The sequence below is a fragment of the Sarcophilus harrisii genome, chromosome 5, assembly GCF_902635505.1.
Source record: "Sarcophilus harrisii chromosome 5, mSarHar1.11, whole genome shotgun sequence".
In the NCBI taxonomy this organism is placed as follows: domain Eukaryota; kingdom Metazoa; phylum Chordata; class Mammalia; order Dasyuromorphia; family Dasyuridae; genus Sarcophilus; species Sarcophilus harrisii.
Window position 1 is genome coordinate 270,152,599 of NC_045430.1, and position 23,698 is coordinate 270,176,296.

General features: G+C 43.3%; 1 protein-coding gene across 1 annotated transcript in view; it reads left to right on the top strand.

Moving 5' to 3' along the window:
• The window catches only part of SCRN1 (secernin 1), a 59,120-nt gene extending 35,422 nt beyond the window's left edge, over window positions 1-23,698 (top strand). The window contains exons 4-8 of the mRNA XM_031940502.1: window positions 402-604; window positions 4,724-4,918; window positions 7,287-7,452; window positions 18,139-18,319; window positions 19,641-23,698. Coding sequence (XP_031796362.1) covers window positions 402-604; window positions 4,724-4,918; window positions 7,287-7,452; window positions 18,139-18,319; window positions 19,641-19,799 — 904 coding nt within the window. The 3' untranslated portion in view covers window positions 19,800-23,698. The remainder of the gene's footprint in view (window positions 1-401; window positions 605-4,723; window positions 4,919-7,286; window positions 7,453-18,138; window positions 18,320-19,640) is intronic.

The window sequence follows — 23,698 nt, forward strand, 5'->3', positions numbered from 1 at the left end:
CTTATACATAGATTACTGTAAAACTTACAGAGTATTTTATATACATTTAAGCCTCGATAACCTTGTGAGAGAGGTATTGCAAGTGCCATTATTTCCATTTTAAAGTTGAGGACAGCAAGGCTCAAAGGGGTTAAGCGAGGTGTCAGTGGTTTGGGTCATATAGCTTAGTGAATCTCAGGGGTGGGATTGGACCTATGTCTTTTAGATTTAGATTTTGGATTTAATCCAAATTTTGAAATGTGTTTTATATATGTGTATATACAAATGCTAGCTATTATTTATTGATAGTTATTAGTTATCACTGGTTAACAATATTAGTCATTATTATTGGTGCTTGATTATTACCAAGATCTCAAAGTGGAGTAAAAAGACTGAGTTCCCACTTTCTCTTTTCTCTTCAGGTTGGGTCTAGAAAGAGGGACCACCGCCAAGGAAGCCTTTGAGGTCATTGTCTCTTTGCTGGAAGAGCACGGGCAAGGTGGAAATTACTATGAGGACGGGAACTTGTGTCACACTTTCCAAAGCGCGTATCTGATTGTGGATCGAGAGGAAGCCTGGGTGCTGGAGACCATAGGGAAGCACTGGGCAGCTGAAAAAATCACAGGTGGGTGAATCTGAGGTGAAGAAGGAGCTGGCGCAGCTGGCAGCCTCCTAACTCCTGGGAGATTCTGATTTTTCACTCTGCACCCACTCCCGTCTCCTAGGTCTCTCACCCACTCAGGGCTCTGCTTCTTCATTAGGCTAATGATGCACTTGATATCAAGGTGAAGTAGATTTGCTGCACAGGAGATAAAACTCTGCGGGGGTTTTACCCTATAAATGGGGATTGTTCCCTCTCGCTCTCTTCCTCTAAATCCACAAATTAAACAAGGATGACATCACTATCACTCCTTCCAACTAGATAAACCCAAGTCAAAGGGATAAAACTCCTGTAATTCTGCCTCTTGATTCTACAAATTTGTGAGTAATCAACACTCTTGCCCCTCTACCAGGCTGCCTTTAAGAGGAAAAAGGAAGAGGGTTTATTTGGGGAAATGTGTTCCTCCTTTATGGTTGTTCTTTCTGTACAGTGCCTGATCCCAACCTAGGGGCACAGACATTCTGCGGGGTTCCAGGTAGCTAGGGCAATACAATATTCCCCCAAGGGATATTTGGTACCTAGTATTTTATATTTTAATTCTCCACATCCCCAGCATGGATCTAGACTGCAAATGGAGTTCATTCATGGTGCTGCTAATTCAAAGCCTGGCGCCCAGAGCCCTCAGAGACTCTGGAATGGAAATGTGGCTTACTCTAGATTATACTCACCATTAGATGTGCTGGGACAATCAAATCTTGAGTCTTTTTTTTTTTAAAGACTCAATTCAATATAACAGAATGTTCTTTGGGAGCCAGAGTTATTTGCATATTAAAAAAGAACTTCAATACAACAAAGTCTACTAGATTTAATGACATTCCAATCTGCCTCAATCCATCAAGCATTTATATTTATTGTCAAATAAAGTTTTATTGATATCTTTTGTTTTTATGTTACCCACGTTTCCCAATATAACCCTCCTCTTGCCGGAGAGCTAACCCCTTTAAGAACAAAAGAGTGGAGAAAAAGAAAAACAGTGAGACAAAACTAGCTGACAGAAAAAGACTGATATCTGCCATGTCTCACACCCAGAGAATCCCACATGTGCACAACAGTCTCCCCTTGGGGCTAAGCTCAGTCATTCTAATTTCACAATATTCTGTTTTATTGTTCAGTCATTGGGGTTTAAATTTATGTCACTGCAGTCATTGTGTAGCAGTCTCTTGATTCTGCAGACTTGACTTTGTTCCACTTTCTATGTCTTCCCATGCTTCTCTGTTGTCACCAGGTTCATCATTTCTTACAGTGCAGAATATAACATCCATGACGTTCTTGTATCACAACTCATTTGGTCTTTCCTTCGATTGATGGAAATCCGACTTTCTCTTTATTAAATAGCTGATAAGCCAGAGAATCATGAGATCATTGCCTTAGAGCTGGAATATACTAGAGACCATCTAGTCCAGTTCCATAATTTTGTATATGAGGAAGTTGAGTCCCAGGGAAGTTAAGGGACGTGCCCAAATTTATAGTGACAGGAAGCTCAGAAGCGGAATTTGAATCAAATCCTCTGGCTCCAATCATTACTTTATTAGACCACCTGTCTGCCTTCTTCTTCACTTCTAAGCACAGGGGATGGAAAGATAAAATTTACATTTTCCTCTGTGTGCATGTGTGTGGTGTGTAATTAAGTAGGTATATGTTGTTATTAGTTCATTCATTTTCAGTTGTGTCCAACTCCCCATGACCTCTCTTGGGGTTTTCTTGGCTGAAACACTGGAGTAGTTTGCATTTTCTTCTCCAGCTCATTTTACAGATGAGGAAACTGAGGCAAATAGGGTGAAGGAACTTGCCCAGAGTCATGAAGCTAATTAGTGCCTGAGGGTGGATTTAGGCTCCTGAAGATGAGTTCCTGACTTCAGATTCAGTACTCTGTGCACTATGGTGTCACCTGAGCTGTCAGTTATAGATATATGATAACACATGTTATGTACAAGTACAAATTGCAAAAAATAACAATTAGAGGGAAAAAAAAGAATTAACAAGTGAATCAAGAAAGACTTCCTGCAGGAGGAAGCACCTCGGCTGAGCCTTGAAGAACTCTAAGGTTTCAAAGCCTGATGTGCTACAATTCCTAAGACCTTCTGTGCCAAAAGAAATCCTGAAGGCTGTGGCCAGCTGGGGATGGGGATGTCAGTTCTGCACTGTAATTATGCGATATTTATGCAGAACTCCGTGATGGATATCTCTATTCTAGAAGTTCATTTTCAACAGAATTCAACTAAAAATCCATCTCCCTCCTTCCTCCATAGAGCTATTTTTAATTTCAAAAACACTGAAGTTGTGCAGCTGCTACTTTTACTAGTTGATTGCAGGAAGTCCTATTACAGATTCATGTCCCGCTAAATGTACATTAACAAATTGCCACTATGAATCAGCCCAGTTAAGGAAAAAAAATCTGAGGGTTTGCTTATGGGATAACTTAGCATGAATTGTATGGAAATCATTCCTGCAGCTGGAGAGTTTGCTTTTTTTTTTAAAAAAATTGCTCTCTTCTACTTTCCTCCATGATGACAAAAGGCAAAAAGAGGCTCGCTGTTGTTAGCAGCTTGTCTTTATGGGGAAGTGAGAGCGGGGAGAATGGAGAATTCTGCTCATCAGGAGTCCCTGGTTCTTGCCTTCCATTTTCAGGTGATAAACTGTTTTTATTTTTTTTTTTTGTAGCCTATGATTTTAGGTTTTTCTTTATCTACTGTTCTTTGGGAGCAGCAAACAGGACTATCCCCTGCTCTAGCCACAGTGTTTAGCTACAATTGCCTCTCATAAGACAGCCTCTCCATAGGTTGATCTTAGAGAGACAAATAAAGTTTTATTGATATCTTTTGTTTTTATGTTACCCACATTTCCCAGTATAACCCTCCTCTTGACATAGAGCTAACCCCTTTAAGAACAAAAGAGTAGAGAAAAAGAAAAACAGTTCAACAAAACTAGTGTTTAGCTAACAGTTGCCTCTCACAAGACCGCCTTTCCCGTATGTTGACCCTAGAGCATATCTTGTAGACCCAAGCCTAACTTATCTCATGGGGATGTTGAGTTTTGAGGTGCAGATATGAGGATAATAAGTCTCTTTTATTTGCTTTGTGGGTGTTAGGGGAACTTGGTGTCCAGTCATTCACAGGACAGGAAACCCAGAGTCTGGGAGTATTTTGATACTGATTTTGCTGGACTTCATTTATTTTTCTAATGGGAGGAACTTTCAGATACCGCACCACAGTGTATTGTGTAGAATGTTCACATCATGATTCACAAGCAACTTTTTAGACTAGCCAGTGTTGTTCATTCTGATGAGAAATGGCCTGGCAAAGGAGGTAGATCGTAGGATTGAGCCTCAACAGTTGCTCATATAAATCCTACCACTGATGCTTATTAGCTGTGTGACAACAAGCGAGTCCTTAAACCTTTCGAGTTCAATTTCTTCCTCTGTAAAATGAGACAGTTGGACTGGATGAGATGGCCTGAAGGTCTCCAGATGTAGGTCTTATGAGCAGAGTTCACATCTCATCTCTAAAGATTGGAGCCTGTGTGATGTTGGGCAAACAATTCACTTAGCCTTCTAGGGGCTCAGTTTTTCCTGGGTTTCTCATCATTATTCATTTTCCAGACCTGGGTTTCTTTCGTGTGTGTGTGTGTGTGTGTGTGTGTGTGTGTGTGTGTGTAACAAAAGCCCACAAATGGTTTCCCTACATTACTATCCTGAATAGCCGAACATGTTTCTTGAAAAGGATTTTCTACCTTTTTGAGGATAATAAATGCTTAGCTGCCCTTCAGCCAGATGGTGGAAGCACCTCATACATTTTTCTTTAATTGCAAATTTAAGCTCAATTAAGCATTATCTATTCACTCCTTTATACTCTTTAGTCATGACTGGCTAGGTTTTTTAGTTTTCCTGTTGTGTTGGTTAATGGAGGTTGCCCAGAAAGAGGGCAAGATGGTGTCTGTTTTTATATCCACCCAGTTTAACACATTACAGTTTTACTTCCTTCCCATCATTAAGCACCAACCGGGAGGGGCGATGGGGGTTCTCAGGTTCCAATGGCTTCTTTCGAGATGTATTTTGAATGAATGCAAGTTTTACTCTTTTTATAGAGGGAGTGAAGTGCATTTGTAATCAGCTTTCCATCACATCCAAGATCGACGCGGAGCACCCTGAGCTCAGGAGTTATGCTGAAGGTCAAGGCTGGTGGACTGCAGACCAAGAGTTCAATTTCTCAGAAGTGTTTTCTCAAGCAGACGACCATTTAGGCTGTTGTTCGGGCAAAGACAGCCTAGAAAAGCAAGAGGGTGAGTAAAGGCATCCTTTAAGCATCTCTTTCTCATTTGTTTGGTCTCTTGGGCAACGTACCAAAAAGTAAGTCTCCTTCACTTCTGAGGTTTTCTGCAAGACTCAGCGGGGATCCTCCCTTCTTCACTGAACCTTTCCCAGTCTCCTTTCTCACCCTTTTCTCTCTCCCTCAACATCACCTTTCATTTATATCATACATACCTGTATTTATGAAGTGAGCACTTGGAGACTGAGGGCAGAGTTTTTGGCTTCCTTTGTGTATCCGAGAGTTAGCACAGTGCCTGGCTGTGCTGGTAACTGCTCAATAAATGCCTGTTGCTTAATTGACTGTTTAAATGAATAAAAGGGAGCGGGCAGAAGGGACATTAAGTATGGAAATCCCGGCTGATGTTGACAGAGGGGAAACTATGAATTGTGCTTCTGTTTACATTTCTACTGTTGGACTCTTCCACTGTCTATTATCCTCTAAACTGTTAACCTCATCATTTTGTCCAGCCTATTTCTTTGAGATTTCAAGTTCAAAATGACATTGGAGATCATCTAATTTAGCCTCTTCTCCCTAATTTTACAATTGAAGGAACTGAGGTTTGGAATGATTAGGGGACTTGAGAGAACTCCAATTTGAACTCAGGTCTCCTGACCGAAAGGCCTTCACTCCACTGTGAATTTTGATAAAAATGAGAAAATTGAGGTGGACATCTTTATTTTCACTATGATCCCCCCCCCCCAATAATAGTATTTTATTTTTCCAATTACATATAGTTATCAACATTTTTTATAAGATTTTGAATTTCAATTTTTCTCCCCCCTTTTTCCCTTCCCCCTCCCTAAGACAATAAGCAGTCTGATATAAATTGTACTTATATAATCAAGTTAAACATATTTCCACATTAGTCATAGTGTATTTTCACTATCTTTTAATTGAAATATAGCATTTCCTTCAACTATTAAAATACAAATAAGTTTAAATACAACTATTTAAATATTAAAATAAATTTAAATAAATCTGAGAAGAAGTCCATGAGTTTCACCAGACTTATCAAAGCGATCCAGGACACAGAAAAATCAGACCTCTCTTTGCTAATGTGGATCACAACCCTTCTCCTGTTTGGTAGCCAGTTATTGAGAGATGCTCCCGCTGGAAATTCATCCCTTTTGGCCAACTTGATAAAAAGCTCTTTGAACTTGGCCATGCTGTCCCTTGGATCTCTGACCATGTCAATCTCCTGATCAATAAGTGGCTCCCTATTACTTCTAAGGCTCAGATGTAAACTCATCTGTTTCACATATAAAGGCCTTCATGACCCAGCTCCAACTCCTTTTCCAGTCAGGGTTACTATTTTTTACTTTTAATTTCTTGTTTATTACTGATCTATCTATATTTATTACTCTTATTTCCACTTTCTGTGGTCCAGTCAAATGTCCTTTCTGTTCCTTACATGTGACCCCCCCTCCTTTTCTCTCTCCTCTCTCTCTCTCTCTCTCTCTCTCTCTCTCTCTCTCTCTCTCCTCTCTCTCTTCTCTTCTCTTCTCTTCTCTTCTCTTCTCTTCTCTTCTCTTCTCTCTCTCTCTCTCTCTCTCTCTCTCTCTCTCTCTCTCTCTTCTCATGTGCCCTCATGCCTGGAATGATTTCTTCCTCACTTTCACCTCCCAGTTCCTGAGTTTTTTCAAAGCTCCCCCCATTGCTACCTCCTGCAAGACCTCTTTCTTTATTTCTCCTGATTACTGACACCTCTTCCCTCTGGAAAAAACACTTTATTTATATCTTTATATACTTATACATATGTTGGGCTTTCTTAGCCTTTTGTGGTGTCGTGGACTCTCTCTTTGGCAATCAGGTAAAGTCTATAGGTCCCATCTCAGATTCATATTTTTAGATGTTTAAAATTGAATACATAGGAGTACAAAAGCAACCAATTATATTGAAACACAGCCATTAAAATACTGAAAAAAAAGAAGTCCCTGGACTCAGATGAACAGTCCTTGGTATATACTGTCTCCTCTTATAGAACATAAACTCCCTGAGGACAAGGACCATTTCGTTTCTTAGTAGTCCCAGTATCCAGCTCTTCATTGGTGCTTGTTGATTGTCTGATTAGACAGCAGCCAGCCAGCCTTTCTGCCACACAATCTAGGTTCCTGTGTTTATACAAGTCACTTGTCAGATATTGATCTGACTGTGAATGTTTTTGTGGGTATAGTATAGACAAGCAATAGTTGGCGTGTCTTTCCCCGGAGATGTATTCATCTGTGTCTTACTCTTCCTCCTTCTCTCCCTCTTTGCCTGCCTCCCTTTTTCCCTCCCTCTGTCTCCCTTTCTCTCTTTTCTCCTTTATTTTTTCCTTCCTTTTCTTTCTCTCTTCACAGAGAGCATCACTGTGCAAACCATGATGAACATTTTGCGAGATAAAGCCAGTGGGGTCTGCGTAGACTCTGACTCTTTCCTCACTACCGCCAGCATCGTGTCTGTCCTGCCCCAGGAAGGGAGCTCACCATGCATCCACTACTTCACTGGGACCCCGGACCCCTCCAGGTGAGCCTGGACAGTCACGAGGTACAAGTTGGTGGTGATGCCTTCAAAAATTTTCTTTTGTTGCTGAAAAAGTCTGATTCTTCCGCTGATTAAATGCCTGTGGCCCGCAGTTTTCCCACCTAACCCTATCGTTTTATAGCTGAGAAAAATGAGGGCCAGGTGACTTAGGTGACTTGTCAAGGTCACCCAGTGATTTAATGGCAGTGACAGGGCTGGAACCCAGGGTTCCTTACCTTCCAGTCCAAGGTGATGTCACACTAGATTGGCCACACCAACCCAGATAGTGCAGAACAGTAAACTTGGACCTTCTCCTAGTGAATATTCCTTTTAGAGTAATAACGACCTAACAAAGTGCCTTCCTCTCAGAAATGCTATGATGTGGCCATAGGAGTGTAGATTTTGAGCTGGAGAGGGAATATTAATATATCTGAAAAAACTAAATTACAGAGAAAGTAAATGATTTATGCAGGGTCACCCAGCTAGCGTCAGCTTTGGAAACTGATCCCAGATTGCTTGATGTTGTGCCTTCTGTTAGCACTACAGATTATATCTACATAGCCCTATTAGTTAGATGCTATTATTACTTCCATTTTGCCAGTGAGGAAACTGAGGCAGAGAGCAGTTAAATGACTTGCCCAGGCTCACACAACTATTTGATTTCAGCTCTCTCTGGCTCCAAATTCACCATGCTGCTCTTCAAAGATCTTGGGGAAAGGTTGGGGCAGCAAAGTAAGAAAGAGAGAACTAGACTAGGAATTTGGGAAACCTGGGCTCCGGCCTGGACTCTGCCAGTCATGAATTCCACTTAAAGCAACAAAGCTTACTCCAATCTATTGTGTTATTTTTTAGATAAAGGAAGGGACCCAGAGAGTTGAGGGGTTTGCCCATGATCACAGAGCTGGTGGGTGCTGGAGGCAGGATTGGATCTTGGGGATCTCCTGACTCCACCTCCCTGGCTTTTCCACATAGTGTATTTCATGGGATTGATCTCAGAGCATCTTAGGACCAGAAAGGACCTTGGACAGCTCCTTCATGGTACAGGTGAGGGAGCTGTGGCCCAGAGAGGGAGGATCCATTCTGCGCCAAGACTGCCAACATGATCCTTCCCAAACACTCTTCGTTCTGTGCTTTCTCTCCTTTTTTATTTTAATCAAGCAAATTCATTCTTTTCTATGGTGCACTTGTTTTCTTATTGATGAGTATAGAAGAACACTTCTTTCAACTCCTTTAATTCCACATAATAAATGTTTACTCTGGGGATACATGGGCAGAAATCAAACTTCAGCAACTAAGCTGTGATGACAGAGGAAGGTGACGCCAGAAACTTAACGGCTAACTTCTCAGTTAGAAAATGTAAGCTCCCTGAGGGCAGGGATGATTTTTTAAAATCTTTCTGTCTCAGTGCCCAGGACAGTGCCTGATACATAGTTAGTAATTAATAAATGCTTGCTGATTGGTTTGTCTACCTCAAGTCTCAAGTCTGAAAAGTCTCCCTGACTTCTCTTAGCCTTGTGATCATGGGAAATTCCATTTGGGTATGAATTGGATTAGAAAGCTGCAGAGGTCTCTTCCAGCTCTTGAATTCTGTGATTCTGCCATTTGTGACTGCTTGAAATTTAATTAGGGACTTGTAGTCTATGAACAGATGTGGTACAGTGGGAATAACATCGGATTGGATTCAAATCCTGGACCTCACCTTCTTGAATGCAAAAGGAGATTGTTGGAAGCACTTTGGGGAAGAGGATTGAATTCTGCATGTAGAGCTTCCTGAGGATTTGGGTTCAAGTCCTGGTTCTGTTATTTATTCATTACGTTATCTTAGGCAAATTGCTTCTGGGTCTCAGTTTCCCCTTCTGTAAAGTAGAATTTGGAATAGGTGGCCATGGATGTCCCCTATAACTTTGCATTTGTGATCCTATGACTTAGGGATTGCTAAGGTCCCCTCCAGTTTCAGATTCGATGAATCAAAATACGAATCAAGATCCGGCTGACTCCAAATGTGGGGTTCTTGTTGGAACATCCTACTCCCTTAATTTTTGTTTCCCTTTGTTCCAGCTAGACACACAGATTCACAAAGTCTTCTTTGAATGACAAAGGTCAAATGTTTTTGGTGGCCTCCTTTTTTTTAATACAGGAGATTCCCTTGTCTCAAAGTAGACCTAAATTGGTGTGCTTTTGAAACCAGAAAGCTGGGAAGAAGCAAAACCCATTGGAAAAAGCCTTTATCTGGTGAACAGAAACAGTTGTAACTAGGGACGCCAGATTTCAAGGGCTGTGAAAATACTTGCAGTCCTTCTGAAGAGTAGGAAAATCAGTCACATTAGCACTTAGTTAACAAGAAGAATTAATTAAAATAGGAAGGTGCCAGTGGCCTACTTCCTCTTTCCAACAGTTGCCTCCAGGTCAGCTCTTTTTCCTTTTCAGGCTTTGAAAGTTTCCTTGAGAGTGAATTTCTTGCTGCTTTCCCTGGACATGGTTGTACCACAAACATTTCTAGTTAGGTTCTGTGCTCTGTGACCTTAGGAAAGTGATTTCGTCTCTCTGGATCGATTTCCTCATGGGCAAAATGCAAGGGTGAGGTTAGACAAAAATCTTAGGTTCCTTCCAGTTTAAAAAATCTAACCTTGTCATTCAATGACTGTAGATGAGCCAGGGGATTCGAATGCAGGCTTTTTCATTTCTTAGCAGCCAAATAGAAAGGAATCATTTGTCTTGAGGAAAGTGGATGGCCTAATAAAATTATAGAAATGGACTGGAAATACCTCATTTATAATTTTTTGAGGTGAAAAAGTGCTTTAGATTTTCAAGTAACTTTAAAATAAGGTTCTCTGTATGATTAAGCGATTTGCAAGGCAGCAGAACATTAGAACTCCCTTGATGAATGAGCTACATTACCCACAATGACAGAGGAAAGATCCCAGATTTGGGGTCCAATATTTTTTAGTAATTGCACATGTTAACATTTCCCATTTTGTCATGGGGAAACCCAAGGCATCATTGCAGAAATATTGCCTGACAAGGCAGCAAGGGATCCGCGGTGTGTGAGGTTGGGCTGGTTGATGGAGTGGAAGTAAAACTGAGCCAGACTAGACTAGAGACCTTGGAAGTCTCTCCCAACACTGACATTCTATGACTCTGTGATGAAAGGTAGGGCGGTGTGGTGGAAATAGCTCTGGAGACGGAGGTTTGGCTTGGCTTGCTATTAACTGTGGACAGAGCATTTAAGCTAACTGAGCCTTGCTTCCTTCATTGGATTGTTGTTGTGTTGAATAACACAATGTTGTGTCATTGGTTGAATAAACTCTTTGGAAACTTTAAAGAATGTGAGTTTCCACTTAAGGTCTTTGCCCATATTAGAAACAGACTTTTTTTTTTTTTAGCACCACCTGTGATCTCACCAGCACGACTCCAGTTCCATCAGTCTGCATTGGTGAAGGTCAGGAAACTCTTTCCAATAGTGCAAGTCAGCACTTTTTCTGGGGAGCCCTGGGCTTCTGAGGGATTTGTCCAGGGTCGTGCAGCTCCTCTGGATCAGAGTTGGTCTTGAATCCCAATTTCTGATTCCCAGGACCAGCCTCTACTCTCTGTTCTATGCTGACTCCCTGAGTTTGCTTGTAACTCCATTCTGCTTCTACTTTCTGGGCACAGAGCCAAAGCAGTGTGCTTGGAAAACCCATTGGTGAAGAGTGTGTTGTCTTAATTAAACCTCCCCCGGTAGATCATGGGACCCCCAAATGACATCATGACATTATTACTCCTGTCCTCTCCTGTTCCAGATGACTGGCCTTCTGTGTCTTTTTTTTTGTTTGCTTGTTTATTCCATTCATTTCTTATAAAAGCTTTTTTGTTGAATATGTTTCCTTCATTGATTTGGGGGAAGCAGGGGAAGGGAACAGGGATGAATGAGGAGAATGATAACATTTAATAATTTTGGATGAAAGTCGCAATAACTGTACTTGAAGCTTGGTAAGCCATCAGATAATTTAACACACACACATAGTTGTTGTTTTTGTAATAATAGGAAAAATAATAAATTGGATAATATGGATGACACATAATTTCACTTTAATTGGCCTAATATCCTGTCTTTAATCCCAGAAGGCAGAATTTCCAATAGGAAACAAATACGTGGTAACATCTTTATAAAAGCAAAGAATTAGAATGGAAAAAATCTGACACCCTCAGTATTCTGAGGTCCCCACAAAGGGGAATCCTGTGGACGCTGGAACATTGAGTCTACTGTACTGATTAGGTGGGGTGAGGAGCAGGGAATCATGTGAGCAGATCTGACCTACTTTGGCCCAATAGTAGGCAGCAGTCACGTGCCCATCTCTTCCTTTATCCTTTGTCCTTCTCCTTTGTCCCCTTTCCTTCCCAAGGACTTGACCAGACTAGGTTGATCCTGACTGGGGATGCTGGGCAGGGCTGAGGTTTGTGGCCAAACTGATTCTGAAATCTTAAATCAGGAATATTCACACTCAACGGGACCCATCAGCACGGGGGAGTCTCGGAGTTGAGAACTGCAAGGGACCTTAGAAACCATCAAGTTCAACTGTCTCATTTGTCAGATGAGGAAACTGAGGCTTAGGGAGGTGATTTATCCAAAGTTATATCACTGCAGAGGCAAGAGTTAAACCAATTCTGATTTAAAATCAAAGACTTTTTTTCTCAGAGTTACCAGTCTTACATGATAAAAAGTGCTTTGTAAGCCTTAAAGGACTATTTGTGTAAATGCTATTATTATTATTAGTCAGAAAGCGATTCTGGGAAGGCAGTTAAACAGGCCCTGAATTTACTGTCTGAGAATCAGTTGAAGGAACTGGATGTATTTATGGAGAAGATTTGGGGAGGGGGACATGGACAAGCCCCCTTATCTTCAGTACTGTTAAGGGATTTGAGGGATTTGCCCCTAGGGGGCAGTGCCAGGAGCATAAGTGGCAGCCTGCAGAAGGAAGCTTTAGGATGGATGTTCAGAGAACAAAGTGGGGAGAGCTGTTTGAATCCTGCCTTTAACACCTCCTGGCTGTGTGACCCTGGAAAAAGCACCCAACCCCTCGGGGCTCTGGGTAGATTTTTAAAAATCTCAGTTGGAGAGAAGGAGCTGACTTGCATTAGTGGAGAGAATGGCTTGCACTAATAACATCCCCATCTTTAATATTCTCCTATTAGACAGTGATGGCAGAGGGGAAAGAGCCTTTCAGGAAGTGTCCATAGGGCAGGTTCCAGTTCTTGATTCATCATTTCCTTGACATTTATCACACTGTTTTTTTCAGCATGATAAAGATCAGTGAAAAAAAACAGTTGACACTTTTACATTGAATTATACTTAGAGCTGGAAGGAAGCCTTGCCCTCATGTGATCCGACTCCTTCATTTTAGACATGAGCCAACGGGCTTACAAAGTTTGGTTCACCTGCTTAAGGTCACTGAGGCGGTAGAATTCAAACCAGTTCAGCTGCCTTGTGAACATCCTGGCCACGGATACCAGGGAGGACTTGGAGGGTCATTGGAAAGGGTCTGTGGCAACAGGGTGGGAGCCCGGTAGCCCCTGCCCCAACCCCAGTGGTCAGCAAAGTAGGACTGTGTTGCTTTGGGACAGTGGGATGGAACCAGTCTGAACAACCCCAAGGCCGAAAAGAGTACTTGTGGCCAGGGGTCAGATCCCTAGAAGGATCTCTGAAAACAGTAGCACAAAACCTCTGAAGCTTGGCACAATGCATCCTCCACCCTCGAAATAGAGCCCTATTTTAGCAAAGAGTTAAAAGGCGAGTAATAGGCTAGGAAAATGAGCAGACAACAGAAAAAGATTCTGACTGTTGGAAGTTATTATGTGACAAGGAAGATCAAAACACACACCCAGAAAATGATAACAAAGTCAAAGCTTCTACATTGAAAACCTCCAATAAAAATAAGAATTAGGCTCAGGCCACGAAAGAGTTCAAAAGGGATTTTGAAAATCAAGTAAGAGAGACAGAGGAAAAATTAGGAAAAGAATTGCGAGTAGTGCAAAAGGAGATTGCAAAGGAAAAAGCAAAATTGGCATATTGGGAAAGGAGGTGCAAAGCTCACTGAGGAAAATAATTCCTTAAAAATAGAATTGAGCAAGTGGAAGCTAATGACTTTATGAGAAACCAAAATATAATAAAGCAAAACCAAAAAAATGGGAAATATCTCACTGGAAAAACTATGGATTTGGAAAATAGATCCAAGAGAGATATTGGTTTTCCTGAAAGTCATGATAAAAAAAAAGAGCATGGACATCATCTTTCAAGAAGGAAAACTATCCTGATATTCTAGAACCAGAGGATAAAACAGACATTGAAAGAACCCACCGATTATCTCCTGAGAGAGATCCCAAGAGGAAAGCTCCCAGGAATATTGTAGCCAAACCAATCCAGCCCATATCCCCTGCATCCAACGTGGATCTCAGTGATGTATTTGTTGATCCATCTTCACAAAATGTAGACCCTGGACAAATCTCTAGTGCTAAGCACAGACATCTGAGTCCGGCATTCAAGGCCCTTTGCTCTGAGATTGCTTGGAGCCTTTTCCCAATGCTCTCCTCTTCGTGTTCGAGGCTTCAGCCAGGCTGGACTATTTGTCTTCTGAACCCAAAGCTGGACTCTGTCTTCTTTCTGGGGGGTTGGATGAGGTGGGGGAAGGGTACATCAGCACATGAAAGGGACTGTAGTTTCAGTCAGAATATATGGAAGAAAATTCTGGCTTGATATTCTCTCCTCTCTGTGACTCAGTTTTCTCATCTGTAAAATGAAAATTTTAAGGCTCTTTCCACTTTTAAATCTATAAGCCCCTGCTGTCCTTAAGCCTGTTTCACTGAGTCTGAACCTCGACTTCCTGATTGCACAGCAGACATAAATCCTCGTCCCATCATCATTTGTGTTGGCTGCCCAGACTGGATGTACCTATGCACAAATAAGCTCTTCAGAGATCTTGAAGTGTGACAGAGACAATCGGGGGTGTCCCTCTTAGCTGCCTCTTCAGTCACCAGAGAAAGCGAGTCCTTGGAAGGCAGAGGCTCTTCTCCGGGTCTCAGGGCTGGTTTGTCAGGGGGTTCTAAAAGGCGGCCTGGCATCGAATGCCACCTCTCGGATCTGGCTGCAACGGTGGCTGGAAGATGGAAGGAAGCAGCTCCAGAAACCCCATAGGTGACATTGGGCTGGCTGGCGCCATAATTGTCTGGATGCCCTCAGACTCGCTGGGAGCCCAGGGGCCGGCATCCCCAGCCAAATGGGGGACTTTTCATGCCCGCTTTTGTTTTAGCAATCAGCCGTGAAGAGCCTCTGAAGTGGTGGTGTATGCTTCCCAGGGATCCTCCCCAACCAGACGCCTCTCTGGCATCTACCTCACAGGGCCATTTGACAGATGGGGAAACCGAAGCACAGGGAGATTATCCAATCTTTACAGCCAAGAAAACATGCTCAGGAACTCTGAGTCTGGAGCTGGGAACACCCGAGTTCAAATACAGCCTCAGACACTTACCAGCTCTGGCAACTTGGGCAGTTTACTTAAGCACTGTCTGCCTCAGTTTTCTCAACTGTAAAATGGGTGCTAATAATGGCACCTACCTCTCAAGCTTATTGTGAGAATAAAATGAGATATCTTCCAAGTGCTTTACGGGGGAGCTACTTAATAAATCCACCTTCCCTTCTGTTTGTAGACTGCTCCTTTTTATCAGCTCAGAGGGTAGTATGCTGTTATTCACCAATGATTGCAGGCTTTCTACAGGACAGACTCTATATGACATGGAGGGGATGAGGGAAGCGATCCCCTTCATGGAGTTTGCCCAAGGCAGGATGCTGGAAAAGTGGAACTTCAGGGTTGCCTGTGCTATGTGGAGTCCACTGCTATCCTGCAGCCCAGGGTTTCTGGGATGGCCATCATGCTGTTAGTGCTCATGTTCATTGATATGACATTTGTATTGATTTGTGCGTGCTCTCTCTCTCAGTCTCTCTCTCTGTCTCTCTCTCTGTCTCTCTCTCTGTGTCTCTCTCTGTCTCTCTCTCTCTCTCTCTCTCTCTCTGTTTCTTTGTCTGTCTGACTGTCTCTCTGTGTTTATCTTTCTTTATCTCTGTCTGTCTGTCTCTCTCCCTTTTTTGTTACCTTCCTCTTCTTGCCCCATTTCCCTTCCTCCTTTTCTCTCTGTCTCTGTGCATCTTTATGTATGTCTCTGTCTCTTTGCCTTTGTGTGTCTGTCTCTCTGTCTTTTTGTTTCCTCCCTCTTTCCCCCCCTTTCCCTTCCCTCTTTTCTCTGTCTCTGTGCATCTGTGTGTGTCCGTCTCTCTGTCTCTGTCTGTCTGTCTGTTTGGGTTTCTGTCTCTGTCTCTCCCTTTTTGTTTCCTCCCTCTTTCACCCCTTTCCCTTCCTCTTTTTCTCTCTGCCTCTGTCTGTCTGTCTCTGTCTCTCCTTTTTTGTTTCCTTCCTCTTTCCCCCTTTTCCTTCCTCCTTTTCTCTCTGTCTCTGTGCATCTCTGTGTGTGTCTCTTTGTCTATCTCTGTCTCTTCCTTTTTGCTTCCTTCCTCTTTCCCCTTTTCCCTTCCGTCTTTTCTCTGTCTTTGTGCATCTCTGTGTGTGTCTCTGTCTGTCTCTCTGTCTCTGTCTCTGTCTCTCCCTTTTTGTTTCCTCCCTCTCCCTCCTTTCCCTTCTCTCTTTTCTCTCTGTCCCTGTACATCTGCATGTCTCTTTGAGTCTCTGACTTCTTGCTGCTTCTCACTGATAGATGACACTTGTTCTACAGTAGCTGCACCAGGGATATGGGCCCAGTGCAGGCCTGGCAGGAGTGAGGTCCCAGTTGTCTGCCTCTGGCCCTTGCATGTATCTCAGTCTGCCACCGCCTTTCAGTGATTCATGGGCTCCCAGCATCCTTTGAGGGATAGGGGGAAAGCAGTTGTTTGCTTATTGGTGCTCATCCACTTCCATTCCTATTTGGAGAATCAGTTTTTCCAGCTTGATACATAGAGTTGTGCCATTCACCATACACCATAATGGAAAAAAACAAAGGAACAACCAAAAAGGGGAAAAAAAGTTATTCTTGTGACTCTTTCAAAGGCTGGAAATAGGGACAGCTAGGTGGTGCAGTGGATAGAGCACCAGCCCTGAAGTCAGGAGGACCTGAGTTCAAGTTTGGTCTCAGACACTTTACCCTTCCTGGCTGTGTGACCCTGGGCAAGTCACTTAACCCTAATTGCCTCAGCAAAAACAAAACAAAAGGCTGGAAAAGTGCTTTTTTTTCCCGGCTTGGCTATTAAGGTCCTATCTTTGATAGATTGGGGAAGGGGAAGAGGAAAGGAGAAAAGGTGAATTCCAGCCATTTTCTACCTTCTCCCCGCCACAGGCTCTGCAGTCTGAGGACAGTAGTTTCCTTTTACCTTGAATACAATATTCCTTGTCCTGTCTCTAGACACTTTTCCTGACTGCCCCCTAAGATCTCCCTCCTCTTCTCTACCTCCTAACTCCATCATCTAAATCTCCACTTTCCATGAAGCCTTTCCCAGCCTTCCTAATTATTAGTGCCTCCTCTCCGAAATGGGTCATGTATTTGTGTACTGTATATTTTTGCTTATTTGTGTATTCGTCTGTCTATCCAGTATAGATCTAGCTATAAATAATTATTTGCATATTGTCTCCCCCATGGAGCTGTGAGGTCCTTGAAGCAGAAATTGCCTTTTGTCTTTTTTTTTTTTTTTAATTCCCAGTAGTTAATACAGTGACTAGCACATAGTAGGTGCTTGATAAATGCTTTGTTGACTTGACTTGAACCATGGGATCATTAAAGTATCATGGAAGGAAACTCAGAGACCAATGAATATAATCCCCTTATTTAACAGATGAGGAAACTGAGGCAAACCGGAGTTAAGTCACATGCCCAAGATCATACAAATAGCAAGAGTCTAAGACTAGATTTCCACTCAGGTTTTCCTGACTCAAGACCCATCATCACTTTTATCTACTGTACCACCTAGTTGCCAATCCCATTCTTAAAAATAGCCAGAATTTATATAGCACCTACTTTCTGCCAGACACTATGCCAAGTGCTTTACAAATATCACCTCATCTGATCCTCCAACAATCCTGAGAAATAGGTGCTATTATTATCCTGATTTTACAGAAAAGGAAACTGAGGCAAACAAAAGTTAAGTGACATGCCCAGGGTCACACAGCTAGCAAGTGTCGGAGGATGAATCTGAACTCAGAACTTCCTGAATCCTAGGTCCAGAGCTCTGTGCACTCTATTGCTCCCTAGCTGTCTTTTCTTGGCTTACCTGTGACCAGGGGTCTTTCTGGCCTTAGGTGGTTGGAGTAGGTGATTACTAAATCTTCTGTTAGCCTTAAAGCTCTGTGCAACAAACCCCAGCTGTTTTTTAATTAATTATTATTATCATTATTATTTTATTTTATTATTAATAACCTCTCTAGTTAACAGTTTCTTTATCTGTACAATGGGGGCCCTGAACTGAGCCAGATAGCCCTGAGTTCCTTCCTCCTTTATGTTCAGGAGACGGCACCTCTACACCTACTTTTCCTGTGCCTGGAACAGTTGCTGTTTCCCTCCAGCCCCCTACAGGGTGGAGTTGTTGTATAAAAATCACCAGTGGCCATCAGCAAGATGCCATTTAAGGAGAGCCAATTTTGTACTACATTTTCGGTCTGTTTGAACCTCTCCTTCTAGGTCCATATTCAAGCCTTTCATCTTTGTGGACGATGTCAAGCTCGTCCCTAAAGTCCAGTCCCCCTGCTTTGGGGAAGACGACCCTGCCAAAAAGGAGCCCCGCTTTCTGGAGAAACCCGACCGCCGGCATGAGCTCTATAAGGCCCACGAGTGGGCGAGGGCTGTCATTGAAAGTGACCAGGTGAGACATGGGGGGGCAGAGAAACTTGGGCCATGTGTCCGTAATCTGCTGGGGAGGGGGTCAAGCATGGGAATATGACCCTGATCTCTCAGATCTGTTCCTGGTGATGCCTATTCCAAGAGAACCTTCCTAGACTTGCCTCTTTCTTGGTTATTATTAAGTTTTCCTACAAAGCCTTTTGAAACCAGCCAGAAGCAAAACCTCCTGGTAAAATGTTGTCCTGAGATTCCATTTGGCTATAAATATCCTTCTTTCCTTTGTGGTTTTATTTTCCCAAAAGTCGCATCTTCAATGAGGATAGAATTCTTTTTAGAAATCACATCTTTACCTTTTTGCCAAAGACAAGTTATTTATATGCATTAAGGTGAAAACAGCCTTGCCAGGAATAGTTTATTACAAGAAGTATAATCTTATGCTCTTTAAATACATTAAAATACACATACCTGTTCTACTCCCACCCACACCCTTCACCATCTCAGTTCTTCTTCATTAAGGGTTTCAAAGCATTCCCTAGTAAACTTGCCCCCACAGCGTGATTAGCCAGCCCTGCCTGTTGTTAAAGATAGTGATTCATGGCAAAGCTAAGGTCAGAATGGGTGGGATTGGAGTCTGGGGACCCAATCTTCTTACTGCAAAAATAAGGGGGTAGAGGGAGTCTGTTTAGCTGTTGCTATCTAGGGCCAACAAGGCATGCCATCCAATTTTCCCCAAGGAAAGTGGCCATCATTAAGGGTGTCCCCTGAACTTTAGCAAATATACAATTTACTTGTTAAGGGCTGAGCAAGTTTTCTATCCCAGCGATCCGGGGTAAGAGGGTGTGTGCTACCCTGGTGCAAAGAGCATGGGATTTGTAGTCAGAAGCTGGGACCGTCCCTTCCACATCTCTGAGTATAACTATCAGCAGCCCACTTTTCATGTCTCAGCCCCAATTTCCTCAACTGCACGACGAGGTCAGACTAGGTGACATCCAAGATCCCTTTGAGCTTTCAATCTGGGATCCTTTCTTTGGTATATTTGTATCCATAGGAAGGGGAAGGGGATCACCTCCCTTAATGAGCAGCTATGTGACTCTGGACAAATCAGTCAACTCTTGTGCTCTGCTTGGGGCCTCTGAGGCTTCTTCCACTTCTAGACCTAGGATCTTGTTCCTGGGAATCAGTTTCCTCATTTATTCCTTCCTAGAATTCCCTTTCCTCCTAGAATTCCTCGACTCTCTGCATCATAAATTATTCTACCATATTCAGAATGGCGAGTCGGCCGATCAGCCACACAGAGACGTGGTTGGCAGTCCCACAGCATGACCCTGTCTCTCTTTCCTCAGGATCAAGGTCACAAGCTCATGGAGACCATGCTAGACTTGGAGAAGCAAGGGCTGGAGGCCATGGAGAGCATCCTGAGCAGCACAGACCCCATGGACCCCACCGAAGTGGCCGACCTTTTCTATGACTGTGTTGACACAGAGATTAAGTTCTTTAAGTGAAGTAAGCCCATCCTCTCTCTCCTCTCATTTAGAAACTCCCTACTTGGCCAAACTCCAAGCAAAACCAACCCCTCTCCTGAGTAAAATAGAAAATGAATATCTCAGCCCCCTTTTCTAAACAACCAGTCTAATTTTAACTCACACTCTGTGCTTTTGGTCTCAGAAAGAAACTCCCTTGGCCCTCCTAAGATTTAGTCAGTTTTCATTTTCTCATGAGCCTGATCTTTGGCTTTATGTGACTAATTGTGGATTTTAAGCTGCTGTTACCTTATTTCAGTGATGATGGGCACCCTTAGCCTTTTCCCAAGAAGTCTAGCGCTTGTCGAGCCTTGAAGGATAGTCCTCACATTGCTGAATTTTCAGGAAAGCAAAACCTTTAAAGAAAGTCTCTCTCCCTTGTTGGTAGCTGTTTCAAGTTTAACAAACTGGCTTTTCTTGGGCCAGTCACGTGCTGTTTTGGGTAGAGTTCAGGGAGAATGTGGCCATGGTATTCCAGAGTGGGTGTGCTGGCTGCTACCCCGTGGAATGCTTTTCTGGCCCACCAGAACAAATGGCCACGAGGAGAACCTTGCTGCTCATGTTCTGGTGACTGGAGCCACACATGGTTTTTTCTAGTTAGCGTGCCCCCAGGAAAGCTCTTAAAGGGCAAGAGGCACCCACACCATTGTCTCGGAGGGAATTGTGCTGACTCGGTGCATGGATTGCCCCTGAAACAGCCCCTCCAGCACAGATCTCGGCAGGCCGGCCGCTTCTCCCCCTGTCTGGTGTCCTGTATATAGATGATTCGGAAGCAGGCCGCTGCCGGCTAGCTTGAGGTTAGTATAATTAAATGGCCCCCTGGAAGGATTCCAAACACGCAGAGGCTGGGAATCTGCCAGCATACAAGGCAGAGAGGGAGAAACCAGAAGCCAGTGGCCGTGGGGGCTCAAGGGGCATCTTTGGCAGCCGATGTTCTCACAAGCCCAGGTTCCCTTGTTTCTGAGGAAACTCAGAGGAGCTCCCGGTGTATGCATTATCTCAGCAGCCACTTAGGGTAATTAAGTTAATTCATTCTGCACGTGTATAATTAAGTCAAAGAAAGCAATTTGCCAACAGTGTCTGGAAACCGGCTTAGGGGAGACCGGACAGAGTACCCGGAGGGTCAGAGAGGTTCAGGATTTCTCTGCCATGCAGCTGGGGGACTGTCTCCCCAGTAGCTGACACTCATTTACAGATCACTTTAAGACTTCCCAAGCGTTTCCCCTGCAGCCCGTTCTACTTTCTGCTGCTAGCTGTCCATTGTTCCCTTCTCCGTGGCTCTCCTTCCTCACTGTTCCCCTACTTCCTGGCTGCCAGGTCTCCAAAGCTTACAGGGGGAGAGCTCTTAGACTAGGGGGTCTCCTCTCCCCTCCTCTGCTGGCCTGGGAGGAGGCAGCAGCCTCCTGTTCTCCAAAGCCCTCAATTATTATTAAAACAGTCATGATTTTAGGGGGATGAATACTGAAACGGATAAATACAGCAACAGGGGCAACTTAGAGCACCTGGCCCGTGGCCGTTGGGACCGGATTACTGGTCATCCTCTGTAGGAGTAGGACTGCACAAATGGGACAACTTTTAAGTTACCAACCCTTAGTAATGTTGTAGCTCCAGCCTGCTTCCTTCCGGAGACATGCTCCTTGCTTTAAACCTGTTAGAGTCCTGTGGTGGTTGAAGAGCATGGCGATTTTTTTCAGATCTCATGATGTTAATCCCAAGGGAACGAATGCCTGAGAGTTGTTGAGGTGAAAGAAAGAAAGCAAGCAAGCTGTGGAGCTTCCCTCAGAGCCGGGAAAGGCAGGGCCACAAAAACACACAGATAAATTTGTCTCCGTTTTCAGACTGCGGGCTACCACACGTCCAATTTTCTCTCTGGAGAGTGAAGAGAACTGTTTCGTTTCCATGACAGGAACAGCTTTCTTAGGCCTCCCATATGCTGGTGGCAGTGCAGGGTAGCAACGGCAGAGCTGCATTTCAGGGGTGACTATTAAATCTAGTTGTAGACTATGGAGTCTTAGACTCCATGGACTCTTTTGGCAGTTTGGGGAAACCTGAACCCCTTCACAAAATCTTATTTTTAAATGTGTAAAATGAAATCTGGAGAATTAAAAGGAAGCTAGTTGTACTGAAATAAAATTATAATATTTTTTAAAAATAGTTCATGGACCACTTGAGATCTCCCCATAGGTCCCGGTTAAGGACTCCCTGTAGTAGGAAGATGATGATGTAAATAAACCAAGAGAATCTAGAAAGAAATTCTACAAAGTTATGATGGGGACCATTAAGAACTCGGAGATCTGCTCCGTATCAACCAAGTTGATTCAAATGTTGAGAAAATACACTGGATTCTCTTGATTCCTACTGTCTTAAGTCCTTGCTGGTATAATTCTGAAGGTGAACCTTGTTCTAGCTTGATGCTTGGACCCCACAGAGAGGCTACTGAGACACAACATTGACCAACTTGGGCAGATCAAAAGAATAGTGGAGCAGATGCTGGAAAGTCATTTGGACCAACCCTCTCTATGTTGTTCCTAGCCCACGATCAGCTGATTTAATAACTCAGAGCAAAGATCTTTTTGCTTGTTTGTTTTTAAATAAGGCAGGTTACAAAGAAATATGGGCCTTACACTGCCTACAATCTACAGGTGGGCTCCTGATTACTTTGCTTCCCCAGGCACAATGGGAAAGTGGCCACTGAAAAGCAATTAATTATATTGGAGTGGGCTAAGTCACTGATGTTTTTGCCACTTTCTGTCAATAGTTTTGCACTTTTATTTAACTATTTTTACAATTCTGTGCCTGATCCGATTGGACCTTTGCCTTCTGAGGCTGAAAAGAGAACATCAGAACGATCCCCAAACTAACAAAAACTCACTGGGGGCTTTGGATCTCTTGGGAAATGCTTGAGGAAGCTCATAAACCCAACAAGGTTTTGCTTTTCCAGGCTGGTCATTGAGAGAAAAGTGATATTGTAGACAAAAAGTTTTTTTTTTTAATAAAGCCCAAAGTTTGGAATGTTGACAAATTTACCATAATTATGGCATCCACCTTTGGGGTCAGGAGACGTGACCAGTGTGGGCAGAAAGGCCATTCAGAAGCATCGTTCTCTGTGGTCCATGGCAATGTGAATCTGATGGTTGTTTAGTTGGGACCCAGCTGGTCACCAGTCACAGAGGAGGACGGGCCAACTGTTTTAAGAGGAAAGAGCCTGATTTTTGTAAACTGATGCCGGAGAGGTTTAGAGAGGTAAAGGTTATAACTTATTCCATGATCCACATGAGATCATCACCGTGCAGAAGTTCTTACCTCAGACCATGCAGACATTAGTCTACTTAGTTCCCAGTAAGGCAGTTCTTGGCTGTTGAGTGAAGACATGAAAGTATCCGAACATCCGTCTGCCAGGAAGTGGGGAGAGGGTCCCTCTTGGGTCAGGAAGACCTGTCCAAGTGCTGCCTCTCCGGTCTGCAGTTGTCCCCCAGATCCACCCTCCCAGAGGCCAGGCGGCTTCCTTAATTAGGTTACTCTTAGCCAATGCTGATCATTTCATGCAGCTTCAAGATCCCCTTAACCGTTCCTGATTCTGTGTCGATGTGCATTTCTCTGCCCGAACCCGAACGAGTATGAATCTTCATTTGCTAATTTCTTGTGAAAACTCACCCCCTGTTTGCAACCATTTGTGATAAACTGAAGCGTCTTCACTGGAAAAATACAATAAAAGAGGAAACCTTCTCTATCCTGTTACGGGAGCTGACAATGTAGTGATGATGGTCCTCTTTTTTAATGAATGCCTTTGAATGGGAAGATGTTCTCTTCCAGCTCTTCCCCATGACCTTGTCTTTAAATGCATCGTGCATCAGATTAAAACTGTACTGAACCACCCCAAA